This window comes from Sinocyclocheilus rhinocerous, unplaced genomic scaffold, assembly GCF_001515625.1.
Source record: "Sinocyclocheilus rhinocerous isolate Xijiao unplaced genomic scaffold, SAMN03320098_v1.1 scaffold1245, whole genome shotgun sequence".
Lineage (NCBI taxonomy): Eukaryota > Metazoa > Chordata > Actinopteri > Cypriniformes > Cyprinidae > Sinocyclocheilus > Sinocyclocheilus rhinocerous.
Genome location: NW_015627632.1, coordinates 163,453 through 183,118, shown reverse-complemented (window position 1 = coordinate 183,118; position 19,666 = coordinate 163,453). Strand labels below are relative to the sequence as shown.

The window sequence follows — 19,666 nt, the reverse complement described above, 5'->3', positions numbered from 1 at the left end:
ACTTTTGACATTGCCTTTATCGTAATACATGAAGTAACTGAACGCACCGGCAGTGAGCTCCCCTTCTATGTGAACTGCTTCAGTGAGGGAGTGATAGGCCTGTATGGAGTCAGGACTCTGAGATGGCTGCGTAGGGTCCAATAAACTAAGGTCCTTCAAGGGGGAATCATCAGGCACACAGCATCCCTCTTCAGGACAGCCAGGCACCCTAAGAAAAAGGAAAAAAGTTCAAATTATACTTGTGTTTTCCTAACAAACTTAAATGTATACCTCAGTGTAACAGTCACCATGAAACAGCATTCACAACCCATTTGACTTCCATAATGACACGAATATTTAATTTTTGACAGGAATGAAAACGAGGCTGTGAGGGACAGAAGTACAGTGAGTTCACTGGATTGTACTTTAACAACATTGATTGTTCAGCTGATGAAGCATTTTTACAAAAAAACTTTCAATAGGCAAAAACGTTTTGAAAGTTATGAAAATGATGTGATCTAGGACCTTATATAGTTAGTGCACATCATTGTAAAGACTGTAAGAATATCCTCCACAGCCTCATTTTCATCCATGTTAAATTCAATATGGCATATAACCTGAAGGTCTATTATGCAGATTTTATTTGAAATTTCCAGGTAGAGTGAAAAGATGTGTGGCAGCAATGTACAGTAGAAGAATTTTTTTAATTATTTTATTTAAATCATTCTATGTATTCTAGTAGACCCTAAAAATAAAACTATGAACATGTATACAAGCATAATATATGGGGCACTTTAGAAGTGGGTGTTTCATGATAAAATGAAGCAGAATTAGAATTCTGCTATTACCTGTTACAGTAATTGTGGATATGTGGTTGCGGATTGGGAAGTTTCTGAGGCAACAATGCATCACACTCCAACTCATAGCCAGCGTCCTCCTACAAGAGTTTAAAGAGTTATCAGTTCAATGCAATATCTTCATTCACTGGCCTAAAACAGCAATTCAAGATGTTTATTACTCTTACAACTACTGTGCTGGACATCACAAAACATTAAAGGGGTCATAAACTGAGAAATCAAAATTCCCTTGATCTTTTGACATATAAGAGGTCATTGTACTATAAAAACATCCTGTAAGTTTCAGAACTCAAAACTTTCTCGTTAGTCTAAAAACAGCTTATATTGAGCCCAATCTGCCAAAACGACAGGTTGTGGAATGTTACACTTTACGACGTAATAGTGTGGCTATACACCTCCTGCACAGAAGATGATCAACACCTGATGCTACATCACTTCCTGTTTAGCCCCGCCCACCGATGTGCGCACGTAATGTAAATAACGAGAGAGGCAAACGCAGGTCTACGCAGAAACCAAACGATGAAGATGACTCCGAAAACAAGACGCTGTTCAGTGCCAAGTTGTGGAAAAACACAGTCTTTGCATTGCCTTCCTCCTGATCCCAACATTTGGAAAGAGTGGATGAACTTTATTTTTAATGTTCCAGACCGCATCAGTAAGAACTTGGTCCTTTGTTCAGTTCATTTTACCGTGGATTCGTTTACAAACAAGGCACAATACGACGCAGGATTTTCAGAAACAATGAAACTAAAAGACGATGCTGTGGCGACTATTTTGGATCTGACAGTAATGTCGCAACACACAAATGTGAGTAACTGTTTTTTATTAAGTGGTCACTATTGCATTGTCTGTTAAACAGAATGTTTGATATGTACTTATATATTTATGCGTTTTTAACCTAAATCACAGCAGCGTCCATCTGTGCAGTATGTAGGCTGTCAAACATACACAACTGTTAGCCAATCATAGCAGTGGGTGTTTACTTCCGAGTCAACAATCTGCCACACCTATTGATAGTTTTCACGTGACGTCACACACTCATAGGAACGCCCACCTGGAGGGCAAAACGAAGCTTTGCTCCACTGACCGCCAGTTATTTTTACGCAGTTTGCATTAAGTAGTTATGTAGTAAAATGCAGATATTAAAAGGCGAAATTCAGTAAACATCTTATTATGTATATTTTGTACAGGCAAGCAGATGAAGCCAAAATATAAACGCAATGTGCAAAGTTTCACGTTAAATGGTTTCCCATAGAAAACCATTATAAGGAAAACACTGAACTATTAAGCGGCTTGCGTTCATATTCCGGCCTCATCTGCTTGCCTATGTAAACTATGCATAATAAATATAGAGAATATTACTCTTTCAAATATATTAAGGCACTTTAAGTGTTTTAACAACGTTTTGCCGCACTGTTTAATGATTGAAATATTGCCGCGGGTGCTTAATATGGATTGCAAATAGCCAAAACTTGCATTTTGTTCACATACCTTTGTTTTTATTCTTTTGAGAGGTGATCTAAATATTTGCGGCTGTGAAACAGATGGAAAATTGACAGGTATGTCCTGCAGTTCTATGGATGTTTTGCCCTCCAGGTCTTCGAGCCGGTCACGTGACTGAAAGCTATGAATTCAAACGGGGCGTCCCCATAAGGGGGGTCAAAACAGGACAGAAAATACCGTATTACTTCTAAATGATGATGTCTTTTGATGTAAAAATCCTGATAACATTATAAGTGGACCTAAGAGAACAGTACAAAATAAAAAAACAAAGGCAGTTCATGACCCCTTTAAGCACCATTCAAAGTGCCAAAATTACCTGGTGTCCAGGAAGGTGCAGTGTAGTGTGTTTCCCATTGGGAATATATTCTCCTTTAGGAGCATAGACAGTGTGGGCAGGTGTCAGGTGGGGGTCTACAGGATAGGGTCGACCAAGAGCCAATCCTTGCAGTGGTACCATGGTGTACTGGCATGGAGAAACTGTAGCTGGCAATGCTGGAAAGCGCATGTCTAAAGTTTGTTCTGAAATAAAATAAATACAAAATTAATCGTTTATGAGAGTCCTACTATCTTATCTTTGGATTCTTAATGAAGAACTGTTTTCATGTTTCTAAAATGGCACTTACTTTGTTTGGCCCAAACTCTCCACAGACAGATTGGGATGAAGGCCACAATGATGAAAACAAATGCTCCAAGAACAACGCCCACAATGAGGTAAGGCAGATCACCAGGCCGGGGAACAGGGTTTCCTGGATGGTTGGGCCTGGACGACGCTGTCTCTGGAGGTGTGGTCCTCTGGTGAGGGCGAGCTGTAAGTACACACAGATGTTCAGACTTAAGATCCGTGTTGTCAGAAGAGATCTTTGTTCTAGAAATTGGCTGAGGTGCGGTTCGCAATGTGATTAAGAGGAGAAGGACACAAACCTTTAGTTTCCATGATGACGACATTTCCGAACTCACTCTCGCCTCCTTCGTTGAAACACTGCATCTTAATGTCATAAGCCGTCTCAGGCTGTAGGTCAGTGATGGAATGCCAATACCGGTCACCTAAAAAGAGCATCACACAATTACATTTTATATTTCTTTAATATATAGGCCTAGTTGAAAATTAAAGAATAAAGTACATGACTTACCTTCCACTACGTCCTTTTTGTAGTCACTGTCATTGTCACTATCGGTGGGTCGGTAGAAGATGTAGAAGCCATAAATGGGAGTGTTATTGACCGATGTGTACTGTAGAAAGAACAAAAATATTTATTTCAAGGTCTGACAATGCCACTGTGACAGCAAACAGCTCACATTTCTTGAATTTGACCATGTAAAAGTGTTTAGTAAAGAAAATGCTTACCATCCACTTCAGGATGATTGTGGTCTCATTGATGGCTTCATTGTAGGTGATGTAGGGTCCATCGATGGGGCGCCGGTTAGGTGGACCGCTGCCCACCACTGTGTAGGCTTTAGAGGGAGCACTAGGTGGACTCGCTCCCAACACATTAACGGCCAAGACTCTGAACTTGTATGATGTTCCTGCAAATGCAATGGAAAGAAAAACATACCAAGTCACCTTCTCATGTGTCCAATGGCATTTCTTTAACTTAAAACTTTAACTTGATTGGCCAGTCACTTTTCCTAATTAGTTTGCCAATGGTTAATATAAAAGTTGCATCTAAAAACAAGTATATAATGTATTCATTTTTTGTTACATTGTTACATTTACTTAACATCAAATGTTAATGTTTTCAATTTCTACTTATTTGTCAATTTTAAAAATAATTTATTAATTTAGTTTGTTACATTTAAACTTTTTACAAAAAAAAATACATTTGCACATTTAAAAGTGATTTATTAATCATTTAATTAATTAATTTATTTATTTAAGCATTATTAAATATATTTTTTGTATTTTTATATATTATTTACACACACATATATATATATATATATTTATTTTTTTTTGCATTTGATTGATTTATTTACATTAAAATTTTTGGAATTAATAAACTGAAATTGCTTCTTTTGTCATACGTGAGAATTCTAGTTCACCATATATCGCTATCGGCCACAGAAAACATATCAACTGATCATCTTCTTCACTTATGTGAAACTGACATAAATCTCACCTTTCTCCAGGCCTGTTATCTCGACTGACAGGCGAGAGGGAGGGATGTTGTTCACAGCCACCTCCCACTCTCCACTGCCTTTCCTCAATTTCCTATACTCCACACGGAATGACTGGATGGGGAATCCGCGGTTCCCACGAGGGATCCATGTCACATAGGCTGAGGTCTCTGTAGCCATGGAGACAGTGGGTCTGTCTGGAGCTTCTGGAGCTGGAAAGACAAAAAAGATGGTCAATAAAACAACAAATACTTTCAGTGAGAGTGTATATGCATGCACACTGTACATACACAAACACAAACACATAACACACTTACTGTAATCTCATCCTTCATTTATGATTGAAAGAAATCAAGAGAACAGTCATGTTAGCATAATTAATAATAAGAATAGTATTAATCAGAACTATTAGGGACTGATAAAACTTAAATAAAACAAATATTTTAAACATTTCAGCTGTATTTAATGTTAGTTTCTCAATACTTTACTGCAGCTGTAAAGAAACATATTACACAATATATTACTCACAATATATTATTATATCACAAGCTAAAGTATACTCACGCGAAAGTCGTGGTGGCACCGCTGGTGTTTTTGGAGGTCCTATGGGTCCTCCTCTTCGCCCTGCAGACCAACATTAAAGAGACATTTTATTTCACTACTTAACTCTTTTTTTAACACTACTAAGATTTTTTTTTTTTTTATTAAAAAGTGCAATTTTCTACACTACTCTGTGGAATACTTGATTCTGATTAGTAAATTATGGCATTCTGTGGTGAAATATTTTTATATAATTACCACTAAAGTGTACAATTGACTGATGTCCCAAAAAGCTGTCTCAGGCATAAAAGAGTTTTAATTTCAAATCAATATTCTTGCTAATTGATTTAATAATTTGTTAAGTAGTCAAGTAATATACAAGAAAATGTGTCATTATAAAAAATAAACCCCTTCAAGGAGATGCAAGTTCATTTCGCCAACAAAAACAAGTTTTCAAACGTGACTGCAGAAAGGTAATTTTGAACTAGCCATATGGCTGCATACATTTGCCTGTTCTAAAAGTCATCATCGCAGGCTGCCCAAGTCCAGCGCAGTTCTTAGCAGCCATCTCCACTTCATAGAGGCTAGCAGGCTGCAGTTTGGTCAGTGTAAGCTTGTGCTGGGAGCCTGAAATGGTGTTAGTGGTCCACTCTCCGGGAGATTCTCCAGCCTGTGAGACAGAAAAGTACAAACAATGAATCAGAGGAGTGGAATCACATGACAAACATACTGTTGAGCGAAACGAAGCAGATCACACTGTAAGAATGAACTGAGCGGTGTTGTACCTTTCTGTACTTGACGACATACTCCAACACAGGAACTCCTCCATCATGACGGGGTTTCCAGGTAAGTTCATAGTAGTCTGCCTTTCCTGTTCGTGGCTGACTCAGGATGACTGGTGCTTCAGCAGGTGAGACTCTGACCTCAGAGCAGTCGAAAGGCAGCACTGCACTGGTGGCCACGGGCTTCAAGGGTGGCTGTTCCCGCAACACCTTATCTGGGCTCAGAGGTCGAATCAGGGGCAGCTTGCCTGATCTTGAGGGCACTGAAACTGTAGACAGCACAGCAGAACCAAACAAAAATGTAAAAAAAAAAACAATAAATAAATCAATGTTTATTTTATATGTATGTATTATATAATGGACAATAAATTAATATAAGTGAATTATTAGTATAATTTAATAGAAATATTATTATTATTAATATGTATGTATGTATGTATGTGTTACTATACTATTAAGTTAAATTTATTTTAGGGTTGTCAAATCAATAAATTGTGATTAATCACATCCAAAATAAAAGTTTGTGTTTACATAATATATATGTGTATACTTTGTATATTTATATGTATATTTAAATACACACAAATACATGTATATATTTACCTGTGTGTGTATATAAATATCTCTCTCTCTCTCTCTCTCTCTCTCTCTCTCTATATATATATATATATTCATATTCCTGTATGATTAATATTATATATAAATATAAATATATATTACATATATTTCTTAAATATATACATGTGTGTGTATTTATATATACTTATAAATATACACAGTACACACACATATCTTGTGTAAACACAATTTTTTTTATTTGGATTCGATTAATCACAATTAATCAATTTGATAGCACTAATTGATTAAAAATTTGTATAATTTTTTTATTATTTTATCACTTTTAACTACATAATAAAAAAAACAATAAAAGTGATGAATACTACTAATACTACTACTAATGAAAGTAATTAATAATAATAATAAAATAAAAACGTAATAATAACAATGATTATACTACTGCATTTTATTATTTATACATTTTATAATTTTTATTGGATAAATTAAAAAAATTTTATTCACTAATAAAAGTGAACAATATTAATAGTAAAAATTATTATTAGTAGTATTAGTATTAGTAGTAGCAGTAGTAGTATAAATGAACAGACAGTAATATAATAATCTTTTACTAATTAAATAGTTAAAACAAATAATATAAATTTTTCTTATCATTTTTTAATAAAGTATCATACCTGTTGGGACAGTGAGGAGTCTTGTGGCTGCCTGTGAGCTGCCCACACCATTCTCCGCCATGCACTGGTACATGCCATCGTCCTGCGGCCCGACATTAAGCACACGCAGCACCTGCGAGGACATCCGATGCCGTGGTGACGGGCTCAGAGGCTGAGCGTTGTGGAGCCACACCACAGTGGGTGTGGGCTTGCCCCTCACCTGACAGCTGAAACGCACCGTGTCGCCCCATTAATAAAATAAATATAATGAAACGTAATATGTAATAATATTAAGTTTTATTATTTTATACATTTTAACTATTTGATAAACTTTTAATTATAAAATAAAAACAATAAAAAAATACTACTACTACAACTACTAAGAGCAGTAAAAATAATAATAATGATCAAATTAATAAACAAAGTGATAATTGTTATTATACTATTAAGTTTTATTTATACCTTTTTTATTATTTAATAACTAACAATCATTATTTTTATATGTAGTAGTAGAAGTAGTATAAATAAATGGACAGTAAAATAATAATATTTTAATAATTAAATAGTTAAAACAAATAATATAAATTTTTCTTATCATTTTTTAATAAAGTATCATACCTGTTGGGACAGTGAGGAGTCTTGTGGCTGCCTGTGAGCTGCCCACACCATTCTCCGCCATGCACTGGTACATGCCATCGTCCTGCGGCCCGACATTAAGCACACGCAGCACCTGCGAGGACATCCGATGCCGTGGTGACGGGCTCAGAGGCTGAGCGTTGTGGAGCCACACCACAGTGGGTGTGGGCTTGCCCCTCACCTGACAGCTGAAACGCACCGTGTCGCCCCATGCAACGTCTTGCTGCTGCAGCTCAACACGCACCTGGGGAGGCTCTGAGAGACAAAAGAAGGGAATTTCAGACAGGTGTATTTCAAAACATCAGAACAAATGCTGAATAGCATAAATCAACATGCATGTTGATGGTTTAGCAGCACAAAGCATGAGTGCTGTTTGTGATGGCATGCTGCCGCAGAGGAGTCTGGGATAGACTGCGTTCTCTCACCCTCTTCCAAAACTTGATGGTTGGCTGCTAGTGAATCAGCTCGAGCTCATTAGAGCAACAGCAAGAGCGGCTTAATTAATCACAGCTGCCGTGAGACGAGCCCACAAAAACAATCTCATCAATGTCTCAGAAACTCAATCCTACACACACTCACAAACATGCTCTTTCTGTTCAGTAAATGTACTGTGGGTTCATTTGGATGCTTATTATCAACTATTTTCTCTCTGGTTCTGATAGATGCTTATTACCTTAAAGCAGCGTTAAATTACTGGAAACTGAAATTGTGCCATCACACACATAAAATGTTCCACCACTGCCCTGGTTCCTGCTTTTTATACACCACTTCATATCAGTTAATGTATTGGTTATCACTTGGGATTTACACTATTGGGATTTTTCCCCCCAGAATTTATTAATCTAGTTTAATATATAAATATGAAGTATAGATATAATACACTACCATTCAAAAGTAAGTAAGACCTTTACCATCAGTAAGACCTTTTTAAAGAAATGAATACTTGTCTTCTGCAAGGATGCATTACATTTATCAAAAGTGACAGTAAAGACATTTATAATACAACAGATTTTTATATACAATGAATGCTATTCGTCAAAGAATTGATTCTAAATAATGTACGTTGTCATGACAATAATAAATTACATTTTAAAATATTATTTTTATTGCTATGATTATTTCTATTAACATAAAAAAAATTTAAATTGCAATAATATTTCACAATACTACTGTTTTTACTGAATTTCTGATCAAATAAATGCTACTTTGGTGAGCAAGAGAATTCTCTAAAAACATTTAAAAAATTGTATCAACTCCAAACTATTGAATGGCAGTGTATATAAATACATTGTTCACTGGTAATTAATGTTTTTTCATAATACATTAGTTAATGTTAATATATACAACTTGATGCAAAACAATATTAATGCATGTATAAATCAACATTAATTTAGATTAATAAATACTGTAAAATGATTGTATTGTCATGATACCTAATGCATTAATTAATAGTGTATTGTAAAGTGTAACAGATAAAACTCCTGCAGCCCCAGCGTGTGAGACTCTAGCAATCATACTCACCAAACACCTGTACGTCGTACAGCACCCTAGCAGAACTCGCAGAGTCGATGCCGTTATCAGCGTGACACACGTATGTGCCTGAGTCGCTCTCGCTTACTGCATCAATCAACAAGTTGCTAAGCAAGAAGCGGGTGTTGTTATGATTTTGCAAGTCCAGACCATCCTTAGCCCATGTGACATGTGGAGTGGGAATGCCGCTGGCCACACACTCAAGCACAAGCCTCTGGCCTTTATTCACCATAATGGACCGAGACGCAGGTGGATAGATGATGCGTGCAGCCTCAGATGTCGAACCTAGACGGGATAATACATTTTACTCAATTTTATGATGAACAAAAATGACAAAAAGAGTGTGTGTGTGTGTGTGTGTGTGTGTGTTTTTGGTGTCCACTTACGTCGTATTCTAAGACGATCAGTAGAGCTGGAGGTTTTTACTTCCTGGGTGACAGGATTGTAAGCAGCACATTTGTAAGGACCCTCATCATCCCGTGTAGCATTGGCTATCTGAAGGTTTCCTGATGGCATGATCAAATAATTCCCTAGGACACAATCAGAGAACCGATGATTGGCATCTGTAGGACAGGCTAGTATAAACAGATTTGTCAACAGAATCAAATTTAAGAATCTGCAACATTTCTTAAATCTAAGCGGTGATCTTCAAGTAAATATATGAACAGCAAGAGTAACTGCAACAAAGACAATCATGCTAACAGTCAACGCTTTGTTGAGTGGACAAGACTAGACAACACACAAAGACTTGATGACTCTCAACAAGATGAGAGCTGTCAAACATCCAAATACCAGAATCAACTAGTGTGAATTCAAAAATGGCAGAAATAACTGAAGCAAATTGTATTTGAATTCAAATTATGTCGACTGTAACAGATCCAATGATGGCTCAGATAAAACAGAGTTAAAATTTTAGCTGAATGTGAAGAGCATACTTAATACAGAGTATTAAAACAATATTATTAAAACAATAAAAACAATTAAATTCCATAATCTCAATAACAATGTTCTGAATGTTTTAAACTTTTTATTATCAATTAATTTTGACTACTATCTTGCACTAGGGTTGTGACGGTGAGGAAATTTTCCCACCGGTTAATTGATGTGTGACAACACCGATAATACCGGTATCACCGTGGGGGCAGGGGCATTCCCTCTTTTCCTCGCTTTCCTTTGCTTTTAAATAGCTTCCAAAAGTGGCGTGTGCATTTTACTTTCACTTTCAAATAGCGGCAATTCGGCGTAAAGCAATTGTTAATTTTTAGTTCGTTTGAATTTTCCCTCTTTTCCTTCGCTTTTAAATAGCTTAAAAGCACCGTCTAATTAGCGGCAATTCGGCGTCAATTGCTTGAATGCAACAACAAAATACAACGTCAAACTCACTTTAGCCTATATAAAGCTTGGAGGCACGGCATAAACCTTGATGTCAAATAAAATAAATAAATTACACAAGTTTAAATAAAGTAAAACTCAGCAAACACAGTGGAACCAATTAAATAAGAAACGAATGTTTAAAAAAAAACTTCCAAAATCACTTTAGATAAACGGCAAAAGTCAACCGGCTTTTCAAAATCCAAAATACTGCCAAACAGGTGCTTTTGCATTTCGTTTCGAAAACTAAATCATCCGCGATCGTCTTGTCTGACTCACCCCACTCTTCTTGTCAGTCAGCTCGACTCACTCTCCTCACTGGAGAAATGAAATCTGATCTGTGATGTGACTGTCGTTCGGCACGCTGCATTGAGCAGCCGCGTTCAGTTTTAATTGTAGTGTCTGTTCTTTTACTGAGCTAAATGATTTTTATTACTATAAAAAAATCAAAACGACGGTGGGGGTCGGTGCCGCAGTGGGCAAGTGACGTAACCGGTGTTGCAGCTTAACAACGGTATCACCGTCAGCACCGTCTATCGCGGCAAGCCTATCTTGCACCCCCTTGAAAGTGCGCTGAGGCCCCCTAGTAGGTCCCAGGACCCTGGGTAAGAACAACCGGCGTATGTTGAGCAAAATGGCGAATGAATATGTTGAGCCAAAAAAATAAGTAAAACATACCTTTAGATGTCTCCAGCCACTCCTGTTTGACACTGTAGCGGACCTGAGCTTTAGGCTGACTCTCAGGCAGATGGCACTCGATCACTGCTGTGTTCCCTTCATCCACCTCAATCTCCTGCTGGTCATCTGGCTCAAAATCACGCAATTCTGCATGCAAACACACAAGAATGATCAGTTTTTCAACCATCTAGCATATATACTAAAACAGGGAAAGCAATAGAAATCTCAAACATCCAAGTGTCGGTTTTGAGCATTTCTAAGTTGAAAGCCTCTTTGTATTCCATTCAGGAAACTGAGAAGCTTTAGAGTGCATATGCTTAGGACTTTTACTGGGATATCAAATGGGCAGACACCCAATAGCTCTGAAAAACAGAGACAGAAAGTCTAGCTTCCTTAAGCACAAATCAGCCCAGGCTAAAATGAGGTCAAAGGCTAAAGGTCAGCCATCATCTTAAGTTTCGAGGAAGGAAAAGCAGTTTGGATTGCAATAAAATGCAATAACTCCGCCTAAGTGAGTCTGTGTGTCATTCTGTGAAGGGAATATTTTCCAAAGGCAGACAGGGAAAATTGCACAGCACTGTCCTGAAAAAACCCCGAACTTAATCAAATATCTCCCCAACTGTTCATTACTCCTCTCACAAATCAGATCGTTTCATTGTTCTCCAGAGTTTAGTTATATTCCTTGGCGTCTGATACGTCTCGAAGTTATGTACAACAGAGCCAAAAGATCTGTGAGGTAAAGATTAAAAAAAGCTCTTTGTTAAGTATTCCTGGAACCAGACATACATTGATGGATGAGACGAGCACTTAAGTAATCAGCATCTGATAAACTTTTTGACACCAGCTGCATCTGTATTCTGAAAGAATCATTGCTTGGTTTTTGAAGTGAAATGGCTTTTTGAAATAATTTCTTGGGAGATGAGAATTCCAGGATATGAGGCTGAGAGCAGGGTGGAGAATGTTTTGGGGGGGAAACGATCCATTTGCTAAATCAATCAGGGTCTTTTTACAGTCCAACCCTGCCAGCATCCCCCACCGCCCCACACCTCTCCTAAATTCCTCAGTGTACACCTTTAACCCCTCCTCTGACTGACTCCCCCTTCACCTCCCTCTCCTCAAAACATTCCTCCCCCTCCTCAGGTGTGCAAGCGGGGAAAAAATAGGGAGAAAATATTCAATTAATAACATTAAATGTTTTAAACAACAATAAAAGTCATATACAATAATTTTGAAAAGTTCGAAGGCAGTAAGATTTATATATATATATATATATATATACACATTTTTTTCAGAAGGTCACTTTAAACTGATCAAAAGTGACAGGAAAAACATTTATAACACACAAAAGTTAAAAAAGATTATTATTTCAAATAAATGCTTTTGAGCACCAAATCAGCATATTAGAATGATTTCTGAAGAATCATGTGACACTTAAGACTGGAGTAATGGCTGCTGAAAATTCAGCTTTGCCAACACAGGAATACATTTTAAAACATATTAAAATACAAAACAGTTATTTTAAATGGTAATATTTCACAATATTACTATTTTCACAGTATTTTTGATTAAATAAATGCATAAAGGCTGCCAGTGTATAAATACTCAATTTCCATCTTTTCCGCACACAAAGCCATCACATAACATCAAAAGACTTGGAACATAGCATATGAGTTGTATGGACTGCATTAAACTGTTTTACGGCAAAAGACCGAAAGATTGAATGAAAGAACAGAGGCAGACTACAAGGAAAACTGTGAAACAAATGTTTATATACTTCTAATATGTTTGTATGTGCATGTGAGGAGGTAAAGGGTGAATGTGTGATTTGTTTGCATGCGTGTGGTACATTCTAAGTCTCCTGGAGGCCTGGAGAGCAGGGAATGCTGGAAGCCATCCAGGATTTCTAAAACAGATCAGACCCATTTCCAACTCCACTTGGCAATGCTTTCATACATGCTGCACGGTTACTTAGCATTCATCATTTTTATGTATGGGGCTGCAGAGCCTGTGTGTATGAGTGCTCATACAGAGATGATGCAGTAACTATTGTGTGGAATATCACTGGCCAGACTGTGTGTAGCCCTAAAAGACGACAAAGAAAAACAAGTTCGCCCAAGAGTTTACTGAGAATTAGTTACGCCATGTATTAAAAACATATGTGAAGAGGTGTGTGTTTTGTGCGCGAGGGGGAAGAAAAGGGAGAGAGAGTGCCGAAGGAATGTTTTTGGCTGGAAGGACACGGGAGGCTCACTTGTCTGTGGAGGAATTTAAGAGGAGAGTTTGAAATAATGCTCAGGCAGGCAACGGCCTCCCCGGTGGGAGACGCTTCAGACAGGATTCCTACAGAGATACCAGGGAGAGCCAAGCTCTTTCAGAGAGCAAAAACAGATGGGCAGAGCTTTGAAATATGGAGACGTGAGACAACTTCAGGCTTGCGATCACACACAGCGCCCTCCCCGAGGAACCGTCCAACCCCTGGGTGACTAAGGGAGGAGGTCTTTATTAAATTAGAGCGAGGGGCTGACGTGGGATCATCAGAGATGGGGGCCACAGCTAAGAGCTCGCATCTGCGCACCCCTAGCCCTCAACTCCTAATTCATAGTCCTTATCAATTACATCTCGCAAATGTACGAGAGTCAAAGTAAAATGAGGGAGGCTGAAAGTCAGGGGAAAAAACATTGGAGCTTTGAGAGGACTGAAATCCAATGCACCATTAAATGCCATGAGCAGAAACGCAGAGTTTGAGAGAGGGAAATCAGGAGGGTGGATGATGTAAAGCATGCCTGCTTTATGGAGGTGAAGATGGTTTCAAGAATCTCATGTCGCGTCTGATCTTGACAGAAGATCCTGCCTCGACTAGTCCTGCCAAACCTACACTGCTCACACTATCACACAAACACGCATGCATGCACACATAGTTCTTTAGAATCTCAAATGTGGCACATATTTACATACGGTTTATGAAAATACAACTGTAAATAAACTGAAGGTTTTAGGATTTTGACATTTATTATGATTTAAAATTAGCAAGAAATTCATCATTTTTATAGGTCACAAATTAAAAAAATTGTGATCATGTGAACTCTTTTGTACAGAAATCAGTTGTTCTCACTTCCAGTGAAGCTCAAGATGCTCTTATAATGGATCATCTCAAATCATGCTGGAGAACATGATCATCAGGTTTTACACAAACTTGTGGAGTTCATGCAGATTGAGTGCTGCTGCCATTAAAGCAAAAGGGAGACAAACCAAATACTAAGACACTTCATTTTTTATTGTTCAATTTTTTCACTCAAATTATTATGCTAACAATATGATTCGTAATGAAAGCGCTGTAGTAAATGAAAAAAATACAAAATAGAATCACTTTTGAGTAGAGATTACACACTTTTGAACCCTAATGCATAATCATTCAAAAGTTTAAGGTTTGTAAATGTTCTTACATTTTTGAAAGTCTCTTATTTTACTGTAAAAATACAGTAAAAAGGTTTTATAGTGAAAAATTGCAAATTACCATAACCCCAAATTTTAAACAGTAATATATGCAGAAACTCTCACAAAATTCACATGCTGTTTCTTTTTCTGTCTTTATTTTTTTTCGTTCTGTCTCTGTATATGAAGAGGGAAGCAGTGGAGGACAGGGAGGAGGCCCTTCACTAATGGGGCCCGTGGTTCATGCGTACACACACACGTACAGGCATTATGGTGGGTCACATTACATGCCCCTTTCTGTGCTCTAGCACTGACTAACTTAGGGCAAACACACACACACACACACACACTAGCAGTACAGCTAGGCATGGCATACAACCACACACTGTAGAGCCCTTTGAATTCAGCACAGAAAAACTTCAAAGTTCTCAACACTGTGTGTAAATATGTATACAACAAATGTAAGTGACTGATGTTTCTAAAAGTGTGTGTGTACTCACTAGCTGCAGTAACGTTGGCCGGCACACTAGCGCAGGACCCGACACTGGTGGTGGCCACACACTGGTATCTGCCCACGGTGAGGTTTGTAAGGGAGGGGATGTAGAGCGAACCGGGCCACACCAGCACTCCCAGCTCCTCGTCGCCCCCAGTTGGCAGCTCTCTGCCGTTCAGATGCCAGCTGATGTTGACATGGTTGGGCAGGGTGCTGCAGTGCAGGGTCACGCTGCCCCCCAGTTTCTGTACCACCGAGAGAGGCTCTTCTGTGAAGATTGGGACGTCATCTAGAAGAGAAATTGGGATGTAATAATGGTGAATAAATATATCAGTTATCCAAAACAAACGGCTATAATAGGTGCTGGATCTGAACCCAGCTTGTTCTAACACAAATGAAGCCAACTTTATGATGTCATGGTGGGAATAGGTCTTGTAACGGATGGAGCAGAACCAAGACGTCAGAAACCCACCTCTAACAGCTGTACTATCCTTCAGGCAGCACAGCAGCGCACCCAGGGCACACAGCACTCGAATCTTCCGCTTTCTTTCCCAGGGTATCCAATCCAATATCCCAGACATCTTCCATACACTACCCCTGTTAGAGGGAGCGAGAAAGAAATAGAGGTTATCAGCTGAAAACCTAGCCAGCGTGACATTATGTTGCACGTGTGGCGAGTATAGTAATGAAGTATAGGAAATTATGATCCGCACTCACGAGAACAATCTTGAACAGGTAATACAAGATGTGATTTTAAAACATTTCCATGTTACCAATGAACCAACACATACACAACCCACAATCTGAATCAAACAGCTGACAAAAACAAGAAAAGAGACTAAATTCAGAGAGAAATCCATTTACAAGTCAGGAACATTATGCACTACTCATTTTGAAGGGCAGAGCCAATGAGTATGTTTTTTTTTTTTTAGAAATTAGTACTTTGATCAGCAAGGACACATTAAACTGATCATAAGTGAAAATAAAGACATTTATAATGTTACAAAATATTTATATTTCAAAATAAATTCTGATCTTTTGAACATTCTTTTCAAAGAACCCTGAAAAAGCAAACACTGTTTTCAACGATGATAATAATAAATGTTTCTTGAGCACTAAATCAGCATATTTGAATGATTTCTGAAGGATCGTGTGACACTGAAGCCTGAAGTAGTAATGGCTGCTGAAAATTCAGCTTTGCATCACAGGAATAAATTATATTGTAATATATTAAAACAAAAAACAGTTAATTGTAATGATACTAGGGCTGTGCGATTAATCGAAATCGAATCGAAAAAATGACTAAATCAGCCTATGTAACATATGTAATACTTTAATAATTGACTTAAGAAATACAGTTCTTTATTTATAAAAAATAAACAAATATTTTCTGTGAAATTAAGTTAATTCTGTAAAAGTAGTTATACCATTATAATCTTGCCTGCTGAAAAAAAATAAAAATAGAACCCCTCCCAAAACACAATAATAAATTAAATGGATTTCAGGGTTATAATGGGAATTTGTTTGGTTTTAATGTAAACTATAATGGTGTCTATTTGATGGATTCTATTGGTGGGATGTAATCTGGGAGATGGCAACCAATAGAACAACAGTAATTCATTTTGGAATAATGCCCAAAACAAAAAGGTTTGTTGGTTTAATGGAAACTATAAGAATTTCTGTGATAGTTTCTATTGTTTTTTTCAGCAGGGTAATGATACCCATACTGTGCTGCACATTATTGACAATATTGAGCTGAAGCTTGACTTTGCAAATTTAAAATCGCAAATCAAATCGCAATATCTGTCAAAAAAATCGCAATTTGATATTTTCCCCCAAATCGCACAGCCCTAAATGATACTATACAATAGTTTCACTATATTTTAGACCAAATAAACGCAGCCTTGGTGAGCATCAATAACTCTTCAGAAACATTCAATCTTATTAATGACCCTATGACTAGCTTTAAATGGTCTTCTGCTACTCGTTCACAGTTCACAGAACACATACTGAAACACACATCCGCTTGAACCCACATTTGGTGGGCCGAACTGTTGAGATGGGTGCCCAGATAAGAAGAGGGGGAAATCTAAGCCCCCTTACTCAGGTGTAACCGATACAGGCGTGTTCAAAAGAAAAAGACCTGCACACAAAGAACAATGGGGTGGGGGTGATATCATTTGTGTTTTCTGGAAACATTGAGTAGTGAAATGTGATCCCTACAAAGACGCAAACCGAGGGAGAAAGAGTGAGTGGAGAGGGAGAAAAAGAGTAATGGTTAGTGTATTAACAGTTAATGCAGGAAAGGGAGCGTTTCTCTCCCTTGACTCTTACTGCCAAGTTTCCCGAATTCTTTCCTGTCAGGTTAAACTAACAACTTCCCGTCAGGAGGAGGAGGGTGGTCTATTGCTCCCAGACTGCAAATCTCTCTCTCTCACACACACACACAAACACACACAACTCTACTCCCATCAATTGCAAGTAATGATCAATGAAGCCTCACAGAAAGATTGAGAGCTTAAACATGGGAGTGAACCACACTACACAACTCTTGAAAAAACTCTGCAAAAATAAATGAAGTCTGCATCTTGGGATCTGGAGTTGTTTTTCTGGAGCTGGTAGGTACATAGCCATTAGCTATTAGCCAAACTCTGCTGACGGAATAGAATGTGTGCCATTTACAGACTTTGGGGTTGGCCCTAAACAAATGTTTTTCCATTTCCAACACCAGAAATAAACAAGTTATGCTGTCTGCATAACGTTTCAGAGAGATGTTATTTAGTCTGACTAATTTGGAAATGTTGGACTCATCATGTTAATTACCATATGTGTTAAAATGCGGATGGATTTTACTGTCCGCTACAACATTAGCTTGTTTGTTTCTCGTCTCTGAAGTGGAAACGGCATGACGCTGATTCCAGGCACACCAGAGAACCTCACTGTGAAGCTAAGATCATACTGACCTAAGCAAACACCAATTTGACAAGCAGGCCAACAACTAGTTTCTACCGCTTTAAGTAAACAGTCAAGTTATCTATGCTTAGTTAAAGCTCTGTAAGTCATCAGCTTTAATCAGGTCAATGATTGGCTCATGTCACTGCTCTTTTTAATATTACTTCAAAATGAATGCTTTACCACCACGTCTGATACTGATCACAATTACTAAGAACAGTAATCCTACAACTTGCTATGACATTGCTATTAATACTACAACTACATCCCCCCCCTTTAGATAAACACATGCGGTGTCAAGTGTGAGGAGTGCTGGGTTCAACTGCCCGCGCGGGCCCATGGCCCACAATGCCACAGCGCATATCTGCCATGCGGGAGGCCCGTTGCTCTGGGCGACGGTAACAGGCAGAACGCACCTTAATAGAGTGGAGAGTCATTGTAAAGCAGTGAGCCGGCGCACGGACAATAACCCTACGGCCCCCTGTGAAAGGAGAGACGTTTCTCAGAAGGGCCAGAGGAAGAGCTGATGGGGACAGCTCAATGGACAAGTGAGGGCTGCAGTTTTGGGCTGGGGGAGCTGGATAGCCAAAAGTGGTTATAGTGGATGTGGGGGTGGGTGTAGGAGGGAAGCTTTAGGGATCCAAATTAGAGAGTGGATGTCAACTAGTGATTGACCGAAGAGGGGGGAAATTGAGATGGTGGATGGTCGAAGTTTGCTGGCCATTTGGCTGAAGGAGCCAAAAATGGAGAAAGTACAGTTCAGAGGGAGAGTTTAGTAAAATGATGGCCTCCTTACAGATTAACAACACACTTTAATGTTCTATAAACAGAATATCTCAATATTTATGCTCTGTAATGGCTGATCATATATTTGTCTGCAATCAGAGGAAGCACCATTTCGACCAAACTTCCACTGATAAAAGTAGGCCTACAAAAGTTTGTTTTTGTACTTTTCGGAATGAAGTAACTTATGCTCACCAAGACTGCATTTAATTGATAAAAAAAAACTGTAAAAAAATAAATAAATAAAAATACTGTTAAATATTATTACAATTTAAAATAACTGTTTTCTATTTTAATATATTTTAAAATGTAATTTATTTCTGTGATGGTGAAGCTGAATTTTCAGCAGCCATTACTCCAGTCTTCTTCAGTGCCACATGATCTTTCAGAAATCATTCTAATGATTTTGTGCTTTGGTGCTCAAGAAACATTTCCTATTATTACCAACATCGAAAACAGTTGTGCTGCTCCATATTTTCGTGGAAACCGCAATCACCTTTTTCTGAGATTATTTCTGTAACATTACAAATGTTTTAACTGTCACTACTTAATATAAGTATTCATTTCTTTATTAAAGGGCTCATATGATGTTGCTAAAAAGAACATTATTTTGTGTATTTGGTGTAATGAAATGTGTTTATGCGGTTTAAGGTTAAAAAAAACACATTATTTTCCACATACTGTACATTATTGTTTCTCCTCTATGCCCCGCCTTTCTGAAACGCGTCGATTTTTACAAAACTCATCGGTCTGAAAAAGCGAGGTGAGCTGTGATTGGCCAGCTAT

General features: G+C 37.9%; 1 protein-coding gene across 1 annotated transcript in view; it reads right to left on the bottom strand.

Moving 5' to 3' along the window:
• LOC107732973 (brother of CDO-like) overlaps nucleotides 1-19,666 on the bottom strand; it is a 32,506-nt gene that overhangs the window by 1,367 nt on the left and 11,473 nt on the right. Inside the window, exons 2-18 of the mRNA XM_016544457.1 lie at nucleotides 15,618-15,742; nucleotides 15,153-15,434; nucleotides 11,221-11,367; nucleotides 9,558-9,701; nucleotides 9,163-9,456; nucleotides 7,624-7,896; nucleotides 5,780-6,039; nucleotides 5,499-5,664; nucleotides 5,019-5,078; nucleotides 4,457-4,666; nucleotides 3,685-3,863; nucleotides 3,470-3,569; nucleotides 3,261-3,383; nucleotides 2,963-3,145; nucleotides 2,656-2,858; nucleotides 828-916; nucleotides 48-208 (exon numbers count right to left, since the gene is read on the bottom strand). Coding sequence (XP_016399943.1) covers nucleotides 48-208; nucleotides 828-916; nucleotides 2,656-2,858; nucleotides 2,963-3,145; nucleotides 3,261-3,383; nucleotides 3,470-3,569; nucleotides 3,685-3,863; nucleotides 4,457-4,666; nucleotides 5,019-5,078; nucleotides 5,499-5,664; nucleotides 5,780-6,039; nucleotides 7,624-7,896; nucleotides 9,163-9,456; nucleotides 9,558-9,701; nucleotides 11,221-11,367; nucleotides 15,153-15,434; nucleotides 15,618-15,726 — 2,983 coding nt within the window. The 5' untranslated portion in view covers nucleotides 15,727-15,742. The remainder of the gene's footprint in view (nucleotides 1-47; nucleotides 209-827; nucleotides 917-2,655; nucleotides 2,859-2,962; nucleotides 3,146-3,260; nucleotides 3,384-3,469; nucleotides 3,570-3,684; nucleotides 3,864-4,456; nucleotides 4,667-5,018; nucleotides 5,079-5,498; nucleotides 5,665-5,779; nucleotides 6,040-7,623; nucleotides 7,897-9,162; nucleotides 9,457-9,557; nucleotides 9,702-11,220; nucleotides 11,368-15,152; nucleotides 15,435-15,617; nucleotides 15,743-19,666) is intronic.